This window comes from Drosophila arizonae, chromosome X (assembly GCF_054131065.1).
Source record: "Drosophila arizonae isolate 15081-1271.41 chromosome X, UAZ_ARI_1.0, whole genome shotgun sequence".
NCBI lineage: Eukaryota > Metazoa > Arthropoda > Insecta > Diptera > Drosophilidae > Drosophila > Drosophila arizonae.
This window is the reverse complement of record NC_142927.1, coordinates 5,746,716-5,772,770: the sequence shown is the minus strand read 5'-3', so window position 1 is coordinate 5,772,770 and position 26,055 is coordinate 5,746,716. Positions and strand designations below refer to the sequence as shown.

The following is a 26,055-nucleotide window of genomic DNA, read 5'->3' as shown; positions in this document are numbered from 1 at the left end:
TCAATAGATATACATCTATCGATACTTGCGATGAGGCTCGTGAGTGGTAGGAGTACGATGATCGTGAATGGGTTAAGCAGAAGAGGAAGAGCTAACAACAGGGTTTACTCTGTTAGATAATTGCTTGAATAATATTTGCTCTAGTAAACTCGCATTGCCTGTGCTATATAGATGATATATAAACATAATATTAAACACGATCGATTATTATCGATCATAAGAAAATGGGATGAGCTATGAATATTGCATAAGCCCTCAGTACATATGGTATATAGCAGTGTGTTATCAGGCAGCACCCGAAATTGTATATAGAAATTGTATGGTATATAGGAATATATATTTCAAATTTCAAGTGCTTTCTTTCTGTAGTTGACGAGATCGCTGGGATCATAGTTTCTCCTGATCGGGATTATTTTAAAGCATCTGTCTTGCCTCCTCTCAAGAACCATATAGCCCCGCATTTCCTATTTCCAGGAGATTATAAGCCCTATTTCTTTCCTTTCGTATTTACATTAAAAAAGAAAAAATTCAAAATTTTATATTTTAAATAATTTTATATTATATATTTTAATTTTTTTTTTCGTTCAATAAACTTAATTGCTAACAATAATAATAATAATAATAATACAAAAAAAAAAAAAACTATTTACAAATTTGAATCAAATTGAATTTAAAGCTATTAACACATTTTCGATTTAGGCTTAGGGCCTAGGGTCTACATTAAGATCGAGGCAGACGTACTCGTGGATCAGGGCCGAGCAGCCCGCCCGCGCTACCATATGTACAAGGCTGAGATCCGGCCAGGCCGAGTCTCGCGTTGGCTGCTACACGCGCGACTGGTGCGGACTGTAGACGGGGACGTTGTGGAAGCTGATGCCCGCGTAGAGGGGCGCCTGGACGGAGGAGGCGGGGGGCGCCGTCACGGCCAGCATCGACTTGCCGCTGGCGTAGAGATGCTTCTTGGGCAGCGCCGCCGCCGACGACTTGTGCTGCGTCATCAGCGAGGAGCTGGGCGAGCCGCCGGCGACCAGGCGGCTGCGGTAGCTCTCGCAGGTCTTGCGCGACCACACCCACATGCCGGTCAGCGTGCCGCCCACCAGCTGAAAGAAGATGCGCACCAGCGCCGGCCAGGCGCTCAGCTGTGCCGGCTGCATGCAATCCTCCGGCGTCGCGCAGCTGGGCACCGCCTCCACGTACCGCTCACAGAAGGCGGCCACCACGCCCGCCGCCGTCGGCACGAAGAACAGCAGCGAGAAGATCACAAAGCGTTTGCGTATCTGGGCGAAGCGCTGATGCGCCAGCGTCGGCTGCAGCTGCTGCTGCAGCGTGTGCAGCGACCGGGAGGCGCGCAGCGTGAAGTAGAGCCCGAGGAGCAGCAGCGCCAGCGCTGGCAGCTCCACAAATCCGGGCGCCGTGCACATGCCGGTCAGCTCGCTGGGCCGCACGCGCTCCAGCAGCAGCGCGGCGATGGGCGGCGCCAGCGGCGGCACCCAGGCGAGCACATGGAACAGCCCGGAGCGCTTCTCCAGCGCCTCGCTGGACCACTTCTTGTGCGAGGAGAGGTAGAAGCAGAGCGCAAAGATCAGCCACCAGCTGGCCGCGCACAGGCTCAGGTACGAGGTGCTGATGTACGAGGCCAAGCAGGGCGGGGTGAGGGCGCAGGCCGCCCGACCCGCTCGCCCGCCCGGCTCCTGCAGCAGCGCCAGGCTGCGCGCCTGATGGAACACGATGCGCTCCAGATAGCAGACGCTGAACAGATTGTAGCACAGGCAGAGGAACAGCACCGGACGCTCCGGGTAGCCGAAGCGCGTCGGCTCCGCCCAGAACGTGACCAGAGCGAACAGCGTCAGCACGAAGCACACGGCGGACAGGCCCAGGACGAGGCTTTCGGTCAGCTTCTTCTGCTGCGTCGTGTGGAACGCGTCGCGCTGGCACTGCGGCAGGCACTCCTCGCCGTTCAGCGGATTCACGCTGAAGTTCTGCGGACAAAAGCCAACGCCGACGCCGACGCCGACGCCGACGCCGACTGAGCCAATTGAGCCGGCTGCGCCCGGCGCTCCGTTGCTGGACGGCGATTTGCCCAGCTGCGCGGACATCTTCCAGGCCATCCAGGACCAATACAGTTGCTGCTGTTGCGGCGGCGGCGGCTCGGCGGCCGACGTCTGTTGTCCATCGGCGCTGGGCGCTGGCACGCCCACAGCGGAGCCTTCGCTGGCCGCCGCCTCCTGCGGTATTTGCATGCAGAGCTCGTGGTTCTCCGGCTGGGGCAGCGAGTCGCAGCTGAGAAACTGCGGCCACAGCTGCATCAGCTCCGGCGCCGCATTCGCGGCACATTCGCCCTTGACCGTCTCGCAGAGCGACTTGCAGGCAGTCACGGGGCGTGGCACATCCGGGCTGCAGAGCGGAAACAGCGCCGAGCAGAGCAGAAAACGTGCTCGCCGCGAACAGCCAGACTCGATCAGCGGCAACAGTTTGGCTATCTGCAAGAGAGAAAGAGAGAGAGAGAGAGAGATGAGAAATGAGTTAAGTGTTTACGATTACATTCATGATTGCAGAGACTAATTGAATTTTGTAGAGGAGTGACGCCTTAATGCATAGATTGAGTAGTCTACGACTAGAAGAATTAAAGTATTCAGCATTTTATAGTGTAGAGTCAAGCACGTTCTTCTTCTATTCAACTTGTACTCAAAGGTCTAACAACCTGAAGGATGATGAGAGGGAATAACGGAGGGATGGATGGTAGAGCGCTAGGATGAATGAATGGACGGTAGCATAGAGAGTCGGGTGGGGTAGGAGGATGGGGGGATGGAAGAAGAGCTGGCCAGGAGAACGGTAGAGCGAATGTAGCGACAGTCTGTATACAGTCGAAACCTTCAAGGCTTAATATGAATAGAATTGCTATCAGTTAATGGATCAGTAGGTGTTAGTAGGTGGAGTAGGTAGAGCAGTAGGCACAGGGTTCCTCGACTTAAAGCTGAGAATAGAAAATTAAGATAAATTCTTAAGCCAAAACTCATATTTTGTGGAGAGATAGGAGTCTTACCCCAAAGCAGTAGCATGATAGAGAACCAACTTTTTGCATTATCCTTAATAGGTAGATTGATAAAGAATCTAATTGTTTAACCATCTAGCGAAAGGTTGGGTATTCTAGAGATCTAGCTCAAAGTTGATTTAAGTAAATAACTCATATACTGATATAGCTCGCATAGTCAGGAAAAAGTCTTATTGGTTAATCAGAATCTAATTGGGCAAAGATCTAGCACTAACTTTAGCTCTAATACATCTACTCATATCATAGTCTAAGCTGACTCTCTTATATATAGAAAGATATATAAGGATTATGATTTCGATTTATATTTCCACTGCCAGTTATTTTCCCTCCCCCTTCTCTCAATTCCCTTGCCCAACGCCAACGGCCTTAAGATCTTCTCCATGCACATTCTCCACAATTAACTTTCCAATGGTTTACGGCTCAGGCAGCGCAATCTCTGTAGATCTAGAGCTTTATCAATTAAGACTGGGTGCTGCTTTCAAATCACTCAGCGCAATTTTCATAGATCTAGAGCTTTATCAATTAAGGCTAAGTCAGGTACTTCCCGGCCACCAGTAAAACTTGAAAGTTTGCCGCCAAATAATTAGAGCGAAGTGGGCAAAAAAAAAAAGAACTCGGCAAATATGTGCGCAAAGTTAAACAACAAATACTAAAAGAAAAAAAAAATATAAGCACAATTCTAAACAATAGAAAAAAAATACAAAAATCTAAACAATAAAATTGTCGGCGTTCCCATTCACACCTCACACCTGGGCAGGGGCGTTCGGCGCCGTTGGCATTTGTTGATTGTTGTTGTTGTTGCTGCTGTTGCTGTTGTTGTTGCTGTTGCTCTTCATTGATGTCTATAATTTTATCTAATAAAAATGCAATAAAATTGTAGTCAAACGTAGACGAGGTTTGCGCGTTTATCTCTTTGTTCTTTTGCCGACCGAATCGCGTCTAGTCGCAGCTACAACAGCAACTAAAACAACAACAACAACAACTACAACAAATGTTAACAATATAAAATTGGAAAAAAAGCAAACGACAACAGAAAAAATATCTAATTGCATTTGTTTACAGTCAATTAAATAGTTTTGTTTATCTAACAATCGCAGTCTGTGAGACATTTTGTAACGCGCCCCTCCTCAACAGCAAACGAACGAAACTCTTTCATCTCCAGCCAATTATCAAGTGAATTTATTAGGTAAACAAGGTTGCAATTGACATCCCTATCAGAGAGTATTTCAATTTGGATCAGGAATATCTATAAATGGTTTACCTTATACATCAAGTCGCAACATCAAATGGATTTTTATTATTATTTTTTTTTTTTTTTTAATTTTAATATGGTATTTCAAGTACTTCAAGCTCTTAAAGTTAACTGAACTCTATATTTCTCATAAATTTCGTGAATTCATATTTTAAAGTCTTGCGATGTTTCTAATATAAAATTTTATCGAACTAATGTATGGACAGATGATTAATCGGAAAAACGATTGGACTGATGGAGGGACAAATAGATGGACGGTTATACGAGTGGACGTACGGAAGGAAGAATAGAGGGAAGGATGGAGGGAACGATTGAAGTAAGGATGGATGGATGTAAGGACTCAAGGAAGGATGGATGGAGAGAAGGACGAAAGGAACGAACGGATGATAGGATCCATGAAAAGAAAGACGGGAAGAAGGCGGGGGAAATGACGCAAATAACAGAACGAAGGATGGGAAGAAGTACGGAAGGAAGGATGGACGAAGGAAAGTACGGAAGGAAGAACTAAAGGAAAAAAGGAAAGATAAAAGGAAAGACTAAAGTAAGGAAAGACGGCAGGATGCACGAAAAGAATTCACGGCGGGGAAAATGGAAGAAAAGACGATAGAAAGCAAGGCCGGATAGACAAACGGATAGATGGACAGAAAGACGGATAGATACACCTCCGAGCATGTGCTGCTATACAGCTAGACGTAGACGAAGGATAAAGGGAAAGTAGGAATGGATGGATCGATGTACAGACGGACTGATTGACAACTATATGTCTAGAACCACTCAGTTCGCCATCCTCTTGAAGAATATATATGTATATTATGAGCTCAGACAAGTATACCTCTAAGGAAAATAATGTAATGTAGTCTTATGTTAACAAAAAGAAAACCTGCCTTTTACTATTAAGAGTAAATTAACATTACATGCCGAATAACATTACTTTAACAGAAACAAATGCAATTTGTGCTTCAAGTCTAGCGCGTCTTCCGCTGTAGACCATGTGCTAGTCGTTGCAGGCGAATGCAACTCTCTGATAACAGTGTTGAATTTCCCATTAGTCGATGACAAATGCGGTTTGTGTGAAAATTAGCGACAAACTTCGCACATGCGACGGGCCGAGTGGCGGAGGGAGGAGGGGTTGCAGCAGGTGAGTCAATATCGATATGGCTTCCCATGCCCGTTCGCAAGTGTTGAGCGCAATTACGGGCTAATTACACGCAATGCATCGAATGCCTGCAAATGGCGAAAAGAAACAGACCAAAGCGTTTCCGAGTTGCGACTATTAATTGCAAAGCCAGATTCAACTTCAATCGAAATGATCCGCAAGCAGAGGTAAAAAACCAATACAGAGAGAGAGAGAGAGAGAGAGAGAGAGAGGGGAGAAATTATGATACATAATAATAAAGGCGAACGGGGTCCAGACATGTCCGTCAAATGATGACGCTGACGCTGACGATGACGAACCCCGAACGTCCCGGGCGAGGCATAAAACATTTATGAGTTTGCGGAATTTTCGTCTAGAAGACGACCCAAAAGGGTTTCGGATTTGGGCCTGCGCTTAACGCGTATCTTAGCCACAGCCAACAGAAATAAAAAGCAGAAAATAAAAATGTGAAAAAAAGACTGCATCAAATTAGTGAGACGTTTTCTCAGGAAAGAGCCCAAAAAAAAGCTAAGAACAACAGCAAAGCAAAAAAAAAAAAAAAAGCAGCAAAGGCTTTGTGACTCCCAGTGCGGCACTTTGACATGCATTTGATGGGTTGACATGCGGTCCCAAGACCAAGTCCCGACCGAGCTTCAACTCCAGCTCCAGCTCCAGCTCCGCCTCCGCTGGCTCGGCTCGGCTCGACTTGGCGACCAACATTCATCGAGGCTGGAGCTCTCGAGTCTCAGTTTGGCATTCATTCAGCTGCCACAGGTTTAGCTGGGCTTTGCTTCGCTTTGTTGTCTTGGCCAACATACTTGTTGTTCTGGCTATAATTAAGGTACATTAGGGCAGTCAATAGCCACACACACACACACACACACAGACAGAGACACAGACACAGTGAAGCACTGTATAGCCGCTGGTCATGTGGAACAGCGCATTAGGCACGCGATATACCCTTCTGAACAGATATATATATTCAAGCAGGTATATATTTCATATGCCATATGAAACACATATAAACACATATATACAGACATCTATATATATTATTACAAATACAGATATAGAACTAACTCTGCTTCAATTTGAACAACTTCTCTTAGCAGTTTTACATTATTCGATCAATTTGCGAGGTATTTCATAGTCGTTCAAATATCTTCGATTGAGTTCGTCTCTCGTTTCGATATTTCATCCAAGTTCTTTTGTGGCAGCCGCCTGTGAACTATTATTGTCAGATCGCGCTAGCATCCATCTCACTTGCCCTTTCTTCCAACCTCTCTCTTCATATCACTCTCTCTCTCTCTCTCTCTCTTTCTCAGTCTCTGCGTCTATTATGCTGACCCAGAGGCAATAATAATTTAATGATGCTGCAGTCAGGCTTCAACAATAGCAACAAGTGTCAGGGCCCCATCATCATCAGCATCAGCATCAGCATCAGCATTATCATTATTATCATCATTATCATCATTGCCATCGTCATAGGCCAGGCCGAAAACTGAAAGGCAATCAACCTAATAGACAGGCCAACCGCATCTACAGTCTTAGACACAGGCTGTTCAGGGCAACAGAGTGAGTGAGTGAGAGGGAGAGAGAGAGAGAGAGAGAGAGAGAGAGAGAGAGAGAGATAGACTAGCTACGAAAGCTGTTTCACGCTTTTGGGCCACAAACAAACGGCCGGCCAAGTGTCTGAAATGTGTTATTAATGCCGCTTTGTGCTGTTCTTTTTTTTGTTTCCCCTCTTTTTTTGGTTTTGTTTTTTCTTGCTGCCAAATGCAAAAGGGCAAACCCGACTTGGCCACAGTCTCCGTCTTCGTCTGTCTGCCTCGCCCCCTGCCGGCCTGCCCCAATGCCCATTCCCGAGCCGAGGCGGTTTTGCGTCTGCGCATCGAATGCAATCTGCAACGCTGTGAGCATTTTTTGGCCACGCAATTGCCGCAGAACAGCAACAACAAGAAGCAACAACAACAAAAACATTAAAAAAGAGGCCGCGATTCGCTGCGCCGCGCCGACGCGCAACGCGTTGCACACCCGACAAAATGCAACATATTCGTTTTGCCTGACTTTGGCATAGAACGTGAAAATATGATTTTTCTTTTTCTAAATAGTTGAATTTCAACTTAGCTGAAAAATATTTGGGCAAAGATTAAGAAAAAGTAAACAAAGTAAGCTCTAAGGACTGCAGAATACTCATTCCCGGTGCAAAGCAGGCAGATGCATTTTCTGATTTACCAGGCCCACCAATTGGTATATGAATATACATATATCAATTAATTAACATCTATAGAAGATAATAGCATAAACTGAAATCTGTAGAAAATGCAATCCTTCCGATTTATCACGCTCCCATTTGGTATATAAAAGTGTTATATCAATATCAAATTTTATAGAGGATATTACCACATAGTTTAAAATGTAAAATGTAGAAAACATATATCTTATTGATTTTAAACAGTTAGATCGCGTACATATTTCAAATTTCAATTCTCTAGCACTTGAAATACCATGCCTTTTGAATAGCCACGCCTCTAGTGGGCGGATCGTGCAAATCTAGATACTTTACAATTCGAGAATATACACAAGTATATGTTACATATTTTAAGTCTCTAGCTTTGATAGCACAGAAATGGCTTAAATTCATACGGACAAACGGACGGACAAGAATATGGACTGTGATATGTCCACCAATACACTCAATTTGCTTTCGTGAATGAGTATACAAATTATTTATTTAAATATGTATTTATATGAAAAATGTATATATACAATAGGAGATCAGCTTGTTTTCAATTTACACAGAAATTCAAATTATCAAGAATTATTGAGATCGAATTTCTTTCAATGGGATAGAATTTTTTTTTTCGAGTATGATCGCGAATTGTTTCGATGGAGCGGGCGACGAAAGTTCAAGACTCTGAGCTGAGGCTAGAGTCTATATTCTAGTCTCTTATTCGGCGATAGGCGAGAGGGAGAGGCGAGAGGCGAGAGGCGAGAGGCGAGAGGCGAGAGGCGAGAGGCGAGAGGCGAGAGGCGAGAGGCGAGAGGCGAGAGGCGAGAGGCGAGAGGCGAGAGGCGAGAGGCGAGAGGCGAGAGGCGAGAGGCGAGAGGCGAGAGGCGAGAGGCGAGAGGCGAGAGGCGAGAGGCGAGAGGCGAGAGGCGAGAGGCGAGAGGCGAGAGGCTAGAGGCGAGAGGCGAGAGGCGAGAGGCGAGAGGCGAGAGGCGAGAGGCGAGAGGCGAGAGGCGAGAGGCGAAGGCGAGAGGCGAGAGGCGAGAGGCGAGAGGCGAGAGGCGAGAGGCGAGAGGCGAGAGCGAGAGGCGAGAGGCGAGAGGCTAGAGGCGAGAGGCGAGAGGCGAGAGGCGAGAGGCGAGGCGAGAGGCAGAGGCTAGAGGCGAGGCGAGAGGCGAGAGGCGAGAGGCGAGAGGCGAGAGGCGAGAGGCGAGAGGCTAGAGGCGAGAGGCGATAGGCGAGAGGCGAGAGGCGAGAGGCTATAGGCGAGGCTATATCGATAGGCGATATTCTATAGGTAATCTATAGTCTATATTCTATATTCTATATTCTATATTCTATATTCTATATTCTATATTCTATATTCTATATTCGATATGCTATATTCTATATTCTATATTCTATATTTATATTTTATATTCTACATTCTATATTCTATATTCTATTGTATTTTCTATATATTAAACAAGTTTTGCCTTTGCAATTGAAACTGACATTTTTGTCGCCCTTTAAATGCTAAGAATACAAAAAATTGCTTTCAAGCTTTGCGCGATTTTCAAAAAAATCGATCATGAAATTAACTTTTGTGTCATCGAGCTATGTCTGTGTGTGTGTAAAATGAAAAAGTTATGCTTAATTTGTTTCAGCTAAAATTAAGTTTTTTTTTTTTTCTGTAATTTATCTCTAGGCATACGCGCAGCTCTTTGTCTCTATCGCTTTCAAGTCGAGTTTCGTTTCGGATGTGGTTTTTTTTCTTTACATGGATATAAGCCTCTATAGGGTGTGCTTACTTTAGCATTAAGTATGTCAGAAAAGTCATTTTCCGAGACTATTAAGTCAATGGACAAGCGATGTGTTGATGAAGCTTACGTTGAAAAAGTTTGCTTATATCGATTTTATTTTTAATGGAAGCTGATTTGATATTGGGTTTACTATATGTGTATACTATATCTATATATATATGTGTATATAAAACAGGGTTGTCCATGTTCTTGGACTGAAGTCTGAGAGCCTAGATTAAGCAGAGCCAAGGAATAACAGAGCTTGAGGAATCGTAAGGGAAAATTCTATCGATAAATGAGATATTTTCTTGGCCAATTTTGTTGGCGATATAGGAAATTTCTGAATTAACATTAAGTTAACATTAAGCTTCATTTGGAAAGAGTATTTCGTATTCGATATGCCAACTATAAATAATTTTTTCTCTGTTTGACTGGCGGCAATTCCTTCAGTTCAGCCTGTTTCACACATTTTTTTTTCATCATATGTTGTTGTTGTTGTTGTTGTTCCTTTGACGATTACGACGTCTCGGGCCAAGCTAAATAACATTTAATCTTGTTTCGGTTTGATAATGTTTTCGACTCTCGACCGTCTCGACTCGCTGGCTTGTTGCCTGGCCATGTTCACAATTCAATTACAAGCTAAGGAACAGCAACAACAACAATAACGACAACAACAACAACAACAAACAGTTGACACCTGAACATAAACGCAAAGTTAATGATTTCTCGATTTTGATTAATGATTTCGCCGCAACGAAATCAAATGAAATGAAAGCAAAGCGAAGCCAAAAAGGCGAAGCATTCATGTTGCCCCATCGATTGTGCGTTGTTGTTGCTGTTGTTGTTGCTGTTGTTGTTGCTGCTGCTGCTGCGGCACTTTGGCTTTGAATATTTCGAAAGGGAGCTAGAGCTACAGATATACCAGCACACATATACATATATCGATGTATATATATATGTATGTGTGTGTGTGTATCTATGCTTGGGGCCAGAGCTAGGCTTGGCGGCATCCTCCATTCATTAACGCTTAATGCCTTTAGCCATGATCCTCGGCTCGCCGGCGACATTTAATGCGCCCAGACATCTGCATAATCTGCTCTTAAGTAATGGATTAATTTATAATTTTCTACGCTGCATCCTCATCGTCATCGTCATCGTCGTCATCATCGTCGTCGTCGGCTTCGTTTGCTACATGCTACGTGGGCATTGCTACCTGCGCTCCGGGTGCCCAGGCTGCTCCCAGGCCGAGCCAACAAATTATAGGCTTAAGCGCCAGGCCAGGCCAGGCCGGCCAGCTCGATAGCATGAAACTGGAACTGTTCTGCCTTTTGGCCAGCCAGTTGGCTCGCCACCTGCCCCTGCCCTGCCCTGCCACTGACCCTCCTGCACCTGCAACTGCAATTTGTTATGAGATTAGTTTGCTTCAGCCCAAGCGCTGCCATTGCCATCTAAGATACTCAATGAAACAGTAGCTAAAAGCTGTTGACTGTGTTCTTGACTCCAGTCGAGATCCCTCTTGCGTCTATATATACATTGGTATCTATCTACATATGTAGTTTCTATGACTAATCTACGCCTATTTGTATATACATGTATATCAATTCCTTCACCAATCTATACAAGTGAAAAATTAGCTAAAAGCTGTTGACTAGGATCTTGACTGGATCTCGACTCTATATATAATTGTTGTTGTATATTGGTATCTATGTAGCTTCTATTTCTACTAGTATATACATATATATATAGCTAAAAACTGTTGACTAGATCTTAGGTCTATATTAGGGTTGTCGAATATTTTGAAAATATCGTATCGATGATATTTTATGTTTTGAAATATTTAACTATATGGTATTTGATATGCAAATCGATATATCAACATTTTTCGATACATCTCAAGCTCAACTCAAGTATATCAAAATATTGAAAAATTTGTTCGATATTTAACCCAAAATAATATCCCGATATAAATATAATTTTTTAAACCAAAAATATCGATGTATTGATATTTCGATATATTTTCGACAACCATAGTCTATATATGCTATATAAGTCTATAGTCTATATAAGTTATAGTATACCTATACACATCATTTCTATGATATAATATAACTTTATTCTGTATGTATACGGCTCAACTAAGACTGTTTGTTGACTAGATCTTAAGTCTATATACATATATATACTTCTTTCTATATACATATATAACTACTTTAACTAATCTATATAAATGGAAAAACACACTAAAATCTGTTTCATGTTTTGTTGACTAGATCTTGTCTATCTATATATACAATACATATGTAATTTCCCTGACTTATCTATACTTACTACTATATATATATATGTATATATAATTTCCATGGCTAATCTATGCTAACTTCTTTAACTAATCTATACTAGTTTCTCTACATATATAGCTTCTATAATTAATCCAAGCTAATTCAGTTCATCTCATCAAGCTGCTATAATTTTCTCAGATCTTGCCTGCTTCACTTTGTTATATTTATGCCAAACTTCTGCTCTATATATGTATGTGTATGTGTATGTGTGTATATTGTTTTTTTTTTGCGTTCCCAGCATTTGACTGCGTGACTGATTTCCATAATCATTATTATGCCAATCATCATTAGCAGAGCTCATCATCATCATTATCATCAGGCTGATGCGTGTGCTCTAACAACTTCAGTCAGCTACTTGAGCTTTCAGCGTGCTCAAGAGACATTCAGATCTATGAATGAGTTCTATGTGTGTGAGCTGTATGTGTGTGTGTGTGTGCTGTCTATGTATTGAGCATCTTAAGCAGCGGTTTTTTGTTGCGTTATCTTGAAGCTGCATCTAGGCGGCGACTTTGGCCTCCACAAATTGCTCAGCTGCCACAAGTGACAAGTGTTGCAAAATGCCTGAGCAAAGTACCGCAAACTAGACACACACACACACACACACACAGAGACAGACAGACAGACAGACAGATAGACAGACAGATATACAGTGAATGCTCGCACAGCTAGTAAATCTTTGAAGCTTGGCAGCCGCGCTTGGCCCAGTCAAAGTCAAGTTTGGTCAGCCGACAAAAGCATCGTTCACGATCTTCATATGAACAGGACGGCAGCGTTTTATCTTACTGTCAGTTGTTGCTGTTGTTGTTGTTGCTCTTGTTGTTGTTGTTGTCAGTGCATTTATTTGATTTGCGCTTTATTTGATTTAGTTGCTCGCTTAACGGCCACGTTGCGAGCCATTTGATACGAGCCAAAAGCCAGGCCGGCCGGCAGGCAGGCGGGGGCGGCTGTTTGGGGAAAGGGGCAACTGAAGTTTAGCTGGATTATCGCTGTGGCTCTGGGGTATCGACAGTGGCCACAGCGTCCACAGCGGCCGCTTTGAAGTGCACCAATTGATTTAATTTGCTTTTGAAAGCGCTTGCAATTAGCGAAGCTCGATTCGCGATCCCCCAGCTAGAAATGCGAACACAAATATGAATAATATGCGCGAGTGTTTCTTTTATTTTTGGGGCCAGCTGTGCCAGCGAGCGTTGCTATATATACATATATACACATACATATATACATCTTCTTTTTTATACCCTGAACCCATTGAAAATGGGAAATCAGGGTATAATGGTTTTGTGAAAAAGTATGTAACGGGCAGAAGGAGGCGTGGCAGACCCCACAAAGTATATATATTCTTGATCAGCGTGACGAGCTGAGTCGATATAGCCCTGTCCGTCTGTCCGTCCGTCCGTCCGTCCGTCCGTCCGTCCGTCCGTCCGTCCGTCCGTCCGTCCGTCCGTCCGTCCGTCCGTCCGTCCGTATGAGTGCGTCGATCTCAGAAGTTATAAGAACTAGAGAGCTGAAATTTGGCATGCATACTCGTGTGTACCATACGCAGTACGAGTTTGCTTTATTTTTTCGATAAATCGTCCGATAACTTTTTTATCGAGAATAATCGAAAAATTGATTTTGTTTTTTTAGCCTAATTTGAACATTTTTAAACCTGGAGTCTTCAAATTTGTGTTGTATATAAAGTTAATAGATACAAAGATTTTGTAATTTACAGATTTTGGATACCACGCCCCCTTCTCCCCCAATTTGTAAAAAACGCATTTCAAGTACTAGAGACTTGTGCTTTGGAATGTACACACATATTTACCATATGATTACACTCTGAAAGTTTCATTAAGATCATATGTTTACAAAAGAAATTATTCGACAAATAAATTCTCATAATATTGCCCACACTGCAGCGCAGCCCAAGCGCAGTCGCTGCTTACTGCGCAGTTAGCAGAGCGCAGGCTTATGCGTGCGTGTGGATGCATCTGTATGTATGTGTGCATAAAAGAAGTGCAGAATGATTAGAATATCAGCTTAGAGGGTTCAGGGTATCTCCTAGTCGAGCAGTCTCGACTAGAGTCTTCTTACTTGTTTTCTCATTGCTGGCTCAACAGGTTACCGTGAGAGGCAAATTTGGAGCTTTGCTGGCCGTCAGGCGTTAATTTGCATAATTAAGACGCCGCCGCGTGACAACGATGCGATGATAAATCGAAGCCGACGACGTCGACGTCGACGTCGCCGTCGAGCAGGGAAAAGCTAAAAAGCAAATGCGAAATCCGTAGATGACATCATAGCTGAGCGAACTGATAGATCTCAAACAATCAGGCCGAGTTTTTGTCTCTGTAATTAAGCAGCTGATAAGCGAAGTCGCATAGCTGACTGGGAACCCCAAGCTCCAGGCCCCATGCCCCATGCGGCGGCATGCAACTGTCAAGCGAGCACTGCCGACATATGAATGTCTTCTCACAGCTAATTGACGTTTTGACTGCCGACGATTGTCATTCAAAACGGCCAATGCAATGGCCAGCCAAATGGAATGAATCGAAGCGAATTGAAACGAAATGAAATGAAATGCTCGCCGACGTTCTTGGCTCTTGCCTGCCAGCCAAGCCAACTCAAGTTGGCCAGCCAGCCAAGCCTGCCTTGGCTAAGGCAGGCAGGAATGCAGGAAAAAGAGCTAGAGCTTAATGGCAGCTACAGTGCTAGAAGCAGGCAGCCGCATCACAGACACAGCGCGGGGCAAACAACTAGAAGCAGTTGATGAAATGTTAAAGGAAAAAAGTAGAATTACCTAGGGATATATAGATAAATCGATTTTTGCTGAGACTGTAAATCTGTCTATACATTTTGAAGCAACAATAAATTAGCTCTAATATTCTATTATGATTCATTTGATATTTTATAGATTTGCTAAAATATTGTATAATATTTTAGTATGATTGAAGTCAAGAATTTGCCAAATAAAATAAATATAAGTAGAAAAAATATAGAATCTAAAAAATCTTAAAGAGGTTACATACCTCAAAGATTTCCCAGAAAAAGTAAATTGATTTTGGAACTTAAGCATACCACAAATGTGGTAGTATAGTAAGAGAGAGAGAGAGAGAGAGAGAGAGAGAGAGAGAGAGAGAGAGAGAGAGAGGGAGAGAGGGAGAGAGGGAGAGAGAGAGACAGTCAGATTAAAAAAATTTCGTAGCAATAGCCTATAATCTTAGGTTATGCATATAGAGTAGATCTAAGTTCTTATTCAAGATCTTAGAAATCTAAGACTTATCAAAAAATTTAAAATAATGCTGTATAAAAACTATAGCAACAAGATCTTGAAGAATCATAAAATACTATAATAATTATCTATAAAATTCTAGAAATAATATATAACATATAGATCATATATATAAAATTCTCTATAAAATTATAGCAATAAGATCTTAGATGATCTATATAAAAGATACGATATTGCATTATAAAACTATAGCAACAAGATCTCAGCAGATATGAAAATTTCAACAACTGTAGCAAGGCTACAGAGTATATAATTATATTATGTATTACAAATTATATTAGATCCCTTATACTATATATGTATCTCTGTAAAATGAATGTCGCAAAGACTTTAGGAAAATCAAGATCTGAAATTGTTAAACTTGCATAGCAATCGATACAGAAAGATTTACTATATGCAGTTGGTAAGCGTTTCTAATCAGCTGCGCCGCGAGTGTGGCAACTGCAGCACCGACTTCAGCTGGCAGCTCGATGCCAGGCAGCAACGGGCTGTGGCTACAGTTCGCCTGCCATTGGCAGCAGTTAGACAAACAGTCAGCGACAGCGGCGGCTAATCTTTGGCAGAAATCTGCCAGGCATACCGACAGAGAGACAGACAGCTCAAAGGAGAGTCACAATGGCAGCGAATGCAACTGCAACGGCAACGGCAACTGCAACTGCAACTGCTGACTCTGCTCTGGCTGCGGCCTGGCAGTACATGAAAGCAATTGCGCTCAGTTTTGCGCACGCTACAGTTACAATTGAACGTCTCGAGCCATTATATATATATATATATATACTATATATAGAGAGGCGGGCAGGCAGCCGGTCAGCCCTGACCCAGCCACACACACAACTGGACGATCGCTCGGCTTAATGTATTCAATTTGAGCATGGAGTCCAAGTCGGCTGCACTTGCGTCTAGCCTGTCCCGGTTTTTGGGCTGACAATTTTGTCAGTTGCCCCGACGCATGGATAATACATCCAGCTTACATGAATTTTTGACAAAACAATAACAACAACAGCAAAATTAAAACGAAGAAAGAAATACAGAAAGAAAGAGCAAAACAAAGCTTTGCAGCTGCGCCACGCGCACTTGCCATATGCACGATGCGATCGTTCGGCGGGCGACGGTTGGGAAATTATCTTTAGCCCAAGCAATTCACGCGAGCTCAGGCGCGCAGTTCAATTAACTTAATTGCCATGTAATTACGCGCTGCAACAACAACAACAACAGCAGCAGCAGCAGCAACAGTCAGCAGTCAACAACAACAACAACAACAACAACAACATCGGCAACACTGGCACAGTTCAACGTCATCTTCAGCCACGGCGGCATTCAGCATCCTGCTGCAAAACAAAAGACTTAAGACACAAACCTGCTGCGGCGGCTGCTGCGACTTTGCCTGCTATATTTTGTTTTTTATTTCCCTCCTCTTTCTCTACTTCTTCTTCTTGGTTTTTTTCTCCGTTTTCTGTATTTTTTATGTTTCATGCCAACGCGATTTTTGTTGTTGTCGCTGTCTGCATTCTGAATACCCTGGACAGGCAGAGTCAGACAACATTATAGTTCGATTCTATGCCATGAAGAAGAAGCAAGATATCCTTGGTAATATGCTAGACTGCTAGAAGACTGACTTCATTGGCGGTATGCTACTAATAACAATGTCAATGACAATGACAATGACAATGACAATGACAATGACAATGACAATGACAATGACAATGACAATGACAATGACAATGACAATGACAATGACAATGACAATGACAATGACAATGACAATGACAATGACAATGACAATGACAATGACAATGACAATGACAATGACAATGACAATGACAATGACAATGACAATGACAATGACAATGACAATGACAATGACAATGACAATGACAATGACAATGACAATGACAATGACAATGACAATGAAAATGACAATGACAATGGCAATGACAATGACAATGAATGATTATAATAATGTGTTTCATGAATCTCACATAATAATACCGCTGACTGTGATGATAATGAATACAACTAATGCTAATGCAATATCTAAACTGTCTACAGAGGGCATCTGTCAGTCAATCAAGATTCCCATCGGGTTTTTTGTTCTCTTTGTGTTTTTGCTCTGCTCGCTCAGTGGCATCGCATCGTTACTCTGACATTCCTGCCTGGCTTTTTCCCTGGTGCGGCATTTGAAAAACGTTGCTGCATTTTTTGCGTGCTTTTGTGCCTTGGGTCGTCATCGTCGTTCGTTCGAGCCGGGCCAACTAATTGTTGTTGCCAGGACGGAAAGCGGGCACTGGCACGGACATGGGCAACGGACAGCGGGCAACGGGCAACGGGCAACAGTTGCTAGCGTCTGTGCCACAGCCAATGTGAATGTGTGGAGGCAACCTTTTGTCAAAAATGTTTTCGTCAACATTGTGCAGTGCTTCATCATTATATCAAGTCGTTGCCAGAGTTATGCCGGCCATCGAATGACAAACGATCCATAGTTAACCATCACACACACACACAGGCACACACACACATACACACACACATACAAACACAGAGACACGCATCCACTTTCAGTGGCATTTGAACTGCCAGCGCGAAACTTCAAAGTCATTTGTCCATATGTAACTGATGCATTATGTTCGGGGTGCGCATTGTTGTTGTTGTTGTTGTCATTATTATTATTATTATTGTTGCTGGTCGGCAGCACTCAAACATTTGACATTATCATTGCTAAGTCCCCTCAAATGCCGCCCTGACATTCTTTGAGTCTTTGTTACGGCTGCTTTGCTTCTTCTTTTGCTTCATTTTTTTGTTTTTTTGTTTTTGTTTCTACGAACATTTGCCCACATAATTACAATACAAATATACATATATATGTATGTGTACATATATATATGTGCGTTTATATCTGAAAACGTAACCTGGTAGCTTTAGCTAACAACAACAACAACAACTTGGCGCTTCACATTTCAGCGTCTGTCTGATAAGCGAGCGACTCTTATCAAAACGCCGCCACGGATTAACTCTGGATGAGTTTTTCTTTGCTAAGAAAACAACAACAGTGGAGCGAAAAAACACTCTTTTTGTTGCTGTTGTTATTGTTGTACAGAAAACTGATAGCTGATAGCAATGCAAACACATTAAGTATTTATCAGACGACCGACAAAAAAAAAAAAAATAAATAAAAATTATAATAAAATAAAATAAAAAATTACAAAAAATATTAACTAAAAAAAAAAAATTAAGTTAAATTAAAAAAAAAAAATAAAATAAAAAAACAAAAAAAATATATAAATAAAAATTTTCTTTTCTTTTAAATTTTTTTTTTTAATATACATATGTTTATTAATAGTATACATCAAGGAAAAGTCTTAAAAGGAAATTAGGGAAAAAGTAGAAATAGAAACGAAGAGTATACGAGGTCTATTTTTAAAGTCTAATCTACTTTAACGTACTTTCGATATCCGATTTTCTATAATATCGATAAGTTCGCCCGCTCTGGACATCTTTTGGTTCATCTATAGATTTTTGGCTAATGCAAAACTTAAAGCAAAGAAGAAAGATTTGTGAGTTCCCAAATTGAGTTCGCTCTTTACTCTCTTCGCTCTTATTTCTCATTTCTCATGCAAATTCAGAGTTTCGAATTTCCGTATTTTCTTCTGCACTTGTTTACTCTGAGTTCAATTGTTGATTTAGGCCTTGGGAATTGGATGACATCAACGCGTTTAAACTGAAAACTTTGACCAGGGTTCCACGGTCTGGCTATGATTTCATAATCTGCATTTTCATTATTATTAAAAAAAAAAAAAAAAACAACTGTGTGAAATATTTTTTGCGCCTAGTTCTTTAATCAAATTGTGAAGCAATTGTGGGCATATAGATATAGATATTGATATTGTGGCTATACGTGTGTGTATGTGTGTGTGTGTGTATATATCAGATATTTATATTGAAAGCGTTCTTTGATAAGCGGCATAATTGCCATAAACATTTATGGCTGCCTCTCAAGGGGGGGCAAGGCTGGTGTGGGGCGATTGCAGCCATCTAAAATTTCTTCAGCTTGAAGTATTCCCTTTGGGCTTGTTGTTTATCAGATGCCACAGAGCCACAGTGCCACACACTGACAGAAGAGCCCTGCCCCAATCCTGGGCCATGCCTAATGGGCTCTGATTTTGAAAATCAAACAATTTTATTGTCGCCATCGTTGACTTTATGGAGGAAACTTTGCGGCTTCATGTGATGTGTGTGTGTGTGTGTGTGTGTGTTTATGCTATGGGGAGACTATTGCAATTAATAATAGTATGAGAAGAGCAACGAGTGGGAACTGAGACAGAGACAGAGACAGGGGACTGGCTCTGGGGGAGGGGCGGGGTAAGTGTGCTGCCTTTTGGGCACATCGGCGATTTGAGTCTCAGATCTTCGCTGTGTCAGCGGCTAATGCGTTGTCCAAACACAGCGCCCAAAACGCTGCTCAAATATTTACAATTACTTTACATAAACGCTATAAAGCGCAACAGCAAGGGGCGCTGGCTGGGGGCAGGGGCAGTGTTCTCCCCCCTCCTCTCGCTCTCTCGCACTCATCTGTCATATTTAAGGCACAAATCCGACGGGCGACGGGCCGCAGCTTGTCGTGCTGCTTCTTCTTCGTTTTCTTGTTGTTTTTCTCTTTACTTTTTTTTTGTTTTTTGTTTCTTTATCGAAGGCGATATGACAAACATGACAGCGAGTAAGACCGTCTCCCGTCTGCCGCCCCTCGTCTCTTCTTATCTCCCCCTCCCTCTCTCTCTCTCTCTCTCACACACACTCTCTGTGTCTGCCCGGGAACACGTGAAATGATAATGGACAAATAAAAATCTAGCAGACATACAGCACGGCCAACAACAACTGGCGGGGTGACCAGGTGGGGTGCGGCAGCAGTGGGGCATAAACAAGTCAAGTCAAATAGCATAGCAGGCAGATCTCTCCAAATGCCACACACCCACCAGGCCCCTCACAATGCGTCGCTTGCACTTGCCCTCGCCTCCATATCTCTCCGTTCCCCGTGCTGTTGCCTCCAACTATCTCTATCTCGATTTCATGCTCTCCCTGTCTCCCCATCTCTCTCGCTCGCTCTATTTGCTCTGTGGGCGTTACGACCGAGTGCCGACAAAGTGCTCGTCAACGGACAATTACAAGCAAATTAATTCAACGTGTGCTGCAACACCATTAACCATTGCCCCCCTCCTCCTCTCCTGCTGCCCCCTTCAAAGCACCCTTAGCTGTGCAGCGCTGCTCTCCATAGATAAACATCAATCGAAATTGAAGAACTTGGACACTTGTTGAAGTGCTCCATGGCAAATTGGTTGAACGTTATGGAAAGCATTTTCCAATTGACATGGGACAAAATAAAAGACTCCAAATATAGTCCAAAATATTTGCTATATGTATATAAAATATTATAAGTATATAGACATACACATATTGTATTATATGATATATGGTAATTATGCTATGATATTATTTAGCATTATGATATTTTTCACATATTATATATATATTATGTATCTTGATTGATTTTTATATAAATATGCTGCGAGGTCTGTTTAGTTGAACGTGCTTATGTTTGTATATTCGATTTTCGATTTACGATATCGATACTCGACTATCGATGTTCGATATCGATAAGTTCAGTCAGTTTTAATGCTCAGTCTATCATTGAAAACAATTTTGCTAAGAAATTTTACAGTTCGTCTTCGATTTTCCCACACTCCAAGCAAAGAATCTGATATGAATTATTATGATGCTTTGGGAATAATACATAATTTTGACTCAAGTCTATAAAGGGCAGTATTCAGGTTCCTTACTAAATATATATGTAATGTATATATGTATATATGTATGTATAATCATATATCATCTATATGTAATATATATCAAATCATTTATCATATATGATCTTATATACCTTTGATCTGCTTAAAGAAATCGTAAAACTTTTCCGCAGTTTTAACATAAAGATAAAGAAAACTTTTGTCTTTGACATGGAAATTTTGTTTTTATTTCCGTTCATTTCTTTGATTTTCGCCTTTGCCTTTGATAAGTTTAGTTTTCATGGAATGCATTTGCATCTGGCCACACAAAACTTTTTGATGGTTGTTGTTGTTGTTGTTGTTGCAGTTGGACTTTTCTTTTGATAACTTGAGGTTTATGTTGTAGTTGTAGCTGCTGCTGCTTGTAGTTGTTGTTGTTTTTTACTATTTCTATCCGCTTGCAGTTGAAAAGTCTTTGATCTGCTTTTTATATGCTTCCGATTTAATTTCATTTTATTTCGTTTGCTGCTTTCGTTTTTATTGCCCACTTGAAACATGTTCGACTTTTGTTTGAGTTTCATCTAAACAAAGACACAGACACAGACACATACACATACACATACACATACACAGACAGACACACACAGGGGCATAGTCATGCACACGCATCTGAGGCTGCAAAATTGAACATTTCGTTGATCTAAGCAGACAGAGAGAGCGAAAGAGAGAGAGAGAGAGAGAGAGAGAGACAGCAGACAGCAGGAGAGGCAGACAGACATCCATTTAGGGCATAAGAACGAACGTTTACAACAGCGCCAGGCGCAGGCTGCGATAAGAAAGGCAAAGTAGGCGGCAACGCGAACCGAACGCCTCCAAAAACCAACGCAAAACCCATGGGCAATGAACGACTGCCAGATACGCAGCCAGCCGCAGCGAGTTGCCATTGATTGAGTAAACTCTGAAATATGAACTAAGCATACTTATATATATGTGTATGTATATAAATACATACATATATTCATTCACATAATATCCTATTAGACTCTCAATTATTGAACTCTACACCTTCCCTGAGCACAGCCAGTTACAGGGTATGCCATAGCCAACTGGCTGGCATGGCGTGGCCTGGTGCCGCATTTTATGGCTTTTGATACTCTGTCGGCGTCACAGCGGCAGCAGCCGCAGCAGCTGCAATCAGCTGCAGTCTCTATTGCCCGAGAGCCGCTGCACTTAACGCCGCACAGCATCCCAATGACCAAATGACCAAAACAGAAAGCGGCGCATGCGCTTGGTAGGGGCGGGAGTAGAGGCGCGGGTAGGGGCAGGGGCAGGGGCAGGGGCTGGGGTAGGGCATGAAATGCAAGATATATACTCAAAAGAGCCCGATGAATGCCGCAACAGGCAAAAAGGTGTTAATGGACTTTGGCCAAAAGAAAGGCCCCGACCATGACCCCGACTACCGTCCGAAGTCCGACGCTCGACGTCTTCCGACCCCTGCAATGTCGTTTGTCTACGCGTCGCACATTTCTCACTTCTTTCTTTCTTTTTCACTTTTTCACTATTTCTCTTTGTCTACGTGTATGTGTGTGTGTGTGTGTGTGTGTGTCTGTCTCTCCCTATTCGAAACTCGGCTTTTGTGGATCGCGTCAGCTCGTCTCTAGATTTCCACTAAACGTTTGCCCCATTACCATCAGCATTATCCGGCACCGTCTCCGTCTCTGTCTCCGTCTCCGTCTCTGTCTTTGTCTCCGGGTGCTGCCTCATCTTCTTCATCGTCTGCCACAGCTTTAGGCACGCACTCGTTTCGACTATTTCCATGGTAAATTATGGCCAAGACTGAAGCTGACCTCAAATGCACTTACGGCCAAAACGAACAAAAAAAAAAAAATGCTCAACTTTAGTTCCAGTTAACAATTTCTTGCTCATTTCGTCATTTCATTTTTGTCTGCTTCTTCTTCTGCTGCTGTTGCTGTTGTTGTTGTTGTTATTTGCTCTTTGTATTTTTCATTTTGTATTTTTCTTTCTTTTATCATTTTATCTGGAACATGCAAAGGCGACGCCGACGCCGACGCCGACGTTGACGCTGACGTCGACGGCGCAGTCACTGATAGCAGGCAGCGTTTTACATTGAAAAGCAATTAAATGTTTGCGGCTGTCGCTGCTCCAGAGTCTTTTGACTGATAACTTGGCTGTGCGAGTGTGTGTGTATGTGTGTGTGTGTGTGTTTGCTGCCTTGTCTAGATATGCTTAAAGTAATAGAGTTCCCCTACATTAGGTCCCGGACGAAACTCCATATATGTAGATAATGAAGCAGAGAGCACGAAAACATCCAAAAGTCCTTTCAAGGAAATTACCGAAACTGAGGACCATTCTTACTTATAGCAGGCATTGCTATTCAAATTGTAGATTCTATTTGAAATTTGAACAGTCCTTAGTAGATTTTATAGCTGGTATAGTGCTAGGGCTTGAGCTGATATGGCTTCATTTAGAACAAGTCGAACAAATGGAAACATAGGCAAAACAACCCTCAGCATTTAAATCACATTGAGTACTGCGATAAGCCATCATAATGCTTTATATATCTCACAAATACTTCGCTATCTTTAATATAAATTTACAGTTTCATCTCATATTTGATATGGAGTAAACAAATCTCAGGCAGATCAGGCTAGAGGATTGTGAATTAATTGAAGAAAAAGAGTTGATTTTACTGTATGATCAACTCTCTTTTAAAAATACTCTAAGAAAAGAGCTCTGAATCTATATAGAGTAGGCATAGCTGAGTCAGCCTAGACATCTTTGCCTTATAAACTACAAGGGCCTTTGGGTAATTGATTCATGATCCACGATCTATGTACTGTGTATAGTATGAATATGTATAAATATAGGAGATGTATATGTATGATATATGATATCTCATTTCAGTTATCATAGATAAGTTTTTAATCGATTTTGATGACAATTCAATTGAAGAGGAAGAGTTCCTTCTTTCTCTTTCTCTCTCTCCCTCTCTCTCCCTCTCTCTCTCTCTCTCTTTCTCGTTCTCTCTCTCCCTCTGTCTGTCTTTCTCCTTATCAATAAGCAAAGCTCTACATGTCGCAACGCCCCCATGAAGCATAGATCAGCTACCAAATATACCATAGCCATCTGAACTAGAATTCCGTAAGGTCTATTATTCTACATATACACTTATATCATTATATACAGTGGAATATACATATTAGAAATATCTCTTATTCTACATATTATTATTATTTATTATTACATATTGTTCTACATATCATATATCATAATATATATATGCATATTTGATATATCTCTTTATCCTTGTGTTTCATATACGCTATCTCCTTTATAGATAAGCAGTTGCCTGTTCTACTACAGCTATGAATCGATTTTGATGGTTTCTTCTGATTGACATTTCGGAATCTCCCGAGAGACTTTGCCCTCAGTCTTTATTTCAATTTATAGTTTAGTATTTGTTTTTCCCTGGCTTTCGTCGTTATCTTGTGTACATCGCGAAACGACAAAGCCAAAGCGAAAACCCACAAAAAAACAACACTCTATATATATATATAGAAATTTTTTTTATATATGTCTGTGCACACATAAAAAGACGTGAAGAAGAGGAAACAGCTAAAAAGTGGAGGCGCTTTGATCAACTGCCGCCAGTTGCCGTCAACGTCAGAGCAACTGACACAGCGCCGACTTTGACTACAGCTGGAGATCGAGCTGGAGCTCGAGCTGGAGCTGGAGCTGAGCTTAAGCTGAAGTAGAAGCTGAAGCTCTGGTCATGTCCATATCTACAGTTACAGATCCGACTACGTCTCCGGCGTCGCAGTCCGATGACTTTCGCAATGCTTTGTGACTTTTGAACACTTTTTGTTTTTGCTGTTTTTTTTGTTTTTTGTTTTTTTTTTTTCGCACGTAAGCGTCAAGAATTGTTTTTATGGCCACACACCATACCGAAAGGCAAGCCGCTTATCGGGGCACAGGCATCGGCACAGGCACCACCGGCTCAAGCACAAAGCTAGGCCAGGCTGCGCTATGGAGGGGGTGGGTGGGACTCTTACCTGCAGCTCAGCCTCCAGCTGATTGGTGTGACCCGCGAGATTGGGCAACGCGGTCATATTGTAGCCGAGCCCCTGGCAGGCGGACACGGCGATGCGCTTGCACTGTAATCCATTGGGGCTGTTGCCGCCGCCGCCGCCGTTGGCAGCGCTGCCCGCGGCCGCTGCCTGCGCCTGGTGGCCGCTGCACTGCAGCAGGCAGGAGGCGAGCAGGGCCAACAGAAGTTTAGCTGCCAGCATTACGCACCGATTCGACTGCTTGCAGAGCTGTTGTCACGGGTCTGGTCACTATCGGGCCGTACACTAGATCTTTGTGGCTAGTTCAGGATCAGAATTAGGATCAGGATGAGAGGCTGACAGATCAATTGGGCCTCATTGTTCACAATATGCGAATCATTCACTCGCGCGGGCGCTGCTCTTATCAGCGAGTCACGTGAAAAAAAAAATATTGAGTGGGTGGGTAAATCAAGAAATCAAGACTCGATTTACTATAATTGAATAATAAATATATTTCCGATTGGGTCAGGAGGCACTGCGTGAATCGTACGTAATTTATCTAATTTGAGGTGCGACTGTAGCGCGTCCACACTGCTCGATGTTTCAACGTGGACTGAACGAGGCGGCGAAACGAACTGCAACTCGTCGGGTTCAGCCGGTCGCCGAAAGAGCGCGAGCAAGAGAGAAAGAGAGAGAGAGTGGCGAACTGGAGTAACAGCTGAAACTAAACTGAGCGCGCATCTAAACAACAAAGCGATGCTAGAGCAGAAGCAGAGAGCGAGGCACACAGAAAGACAGAGATAGAGAGAGAGAGAGTGAAGGACAGATAAGGCACATATAGAGAGCGGAAGGTAGAGCGAGAGAGAGAGAGAGAGAGAGAAGCGCGCTGTTTTTGGGAGAGGAAGCCACAGTTTGGGCGCTAGACAATTTGAATTTGTGGTCCGTTTCATCAGGTGCATTACATATTTGCATTGTCACAGACCAAAGTGTATGTAATTAAGAGCAACAGCACTAACAACAACAATGCATGCTAGTATAACAGTGGTTGTTATACGCCCGCCTGCATTTGGTACAGGTTAATGTGAATATATTCGAGATAATCAATTAATCATAATAAATTAAAAATATAAATAATTTTTATAGCTAAGAAACAAAAA

General features: G+C 42.5%; 1 protein-coding gene across 1 annotated transcript; it reads right to left on the bottom strand.

Moving 5' to 3' along the window:
- Positions 1-534: 534 nt before the first annotated feature.
- Positions 535-25,525, bottom strand: fz3 (frizzled 3). The gene is made up of 2 exons (XM_018015951.2): positions 24,905-25,525; positions 535-2,480 (listed from the first exon to the last, which is right to left on the bottom strand). The coding sequence occupies exons 1-2, from the start codon at positions 25,139-25,141 to the stop codon at positions 825-827; spliced, it is 1,893 nt and encodes a 630-aa protein (XP_017871440.1). The 5' UTR covers positions 25,142-25,525; the 3' UTR covers positions 535-824.
- Positions 25,526-26,055: the final 530 nt, after the last annotated feature.

Coding starts and splice junctions, on each gene's coding strand:
- fz3 (XM_018015951.2), bottom strand. CDS start 25,141: ATGCTGGCAGCTAAACTTCTGTTGGCCCTGCTCGCCTCCTGCCTGCTG. Junction 2,481..24,904: donor AGCTGGAGGCTGAGCTGCAG/GTAAGAGTCCCA, acceptor TCTCTCTTGCAG/ATAGCCAAACTGTTGCCGCT.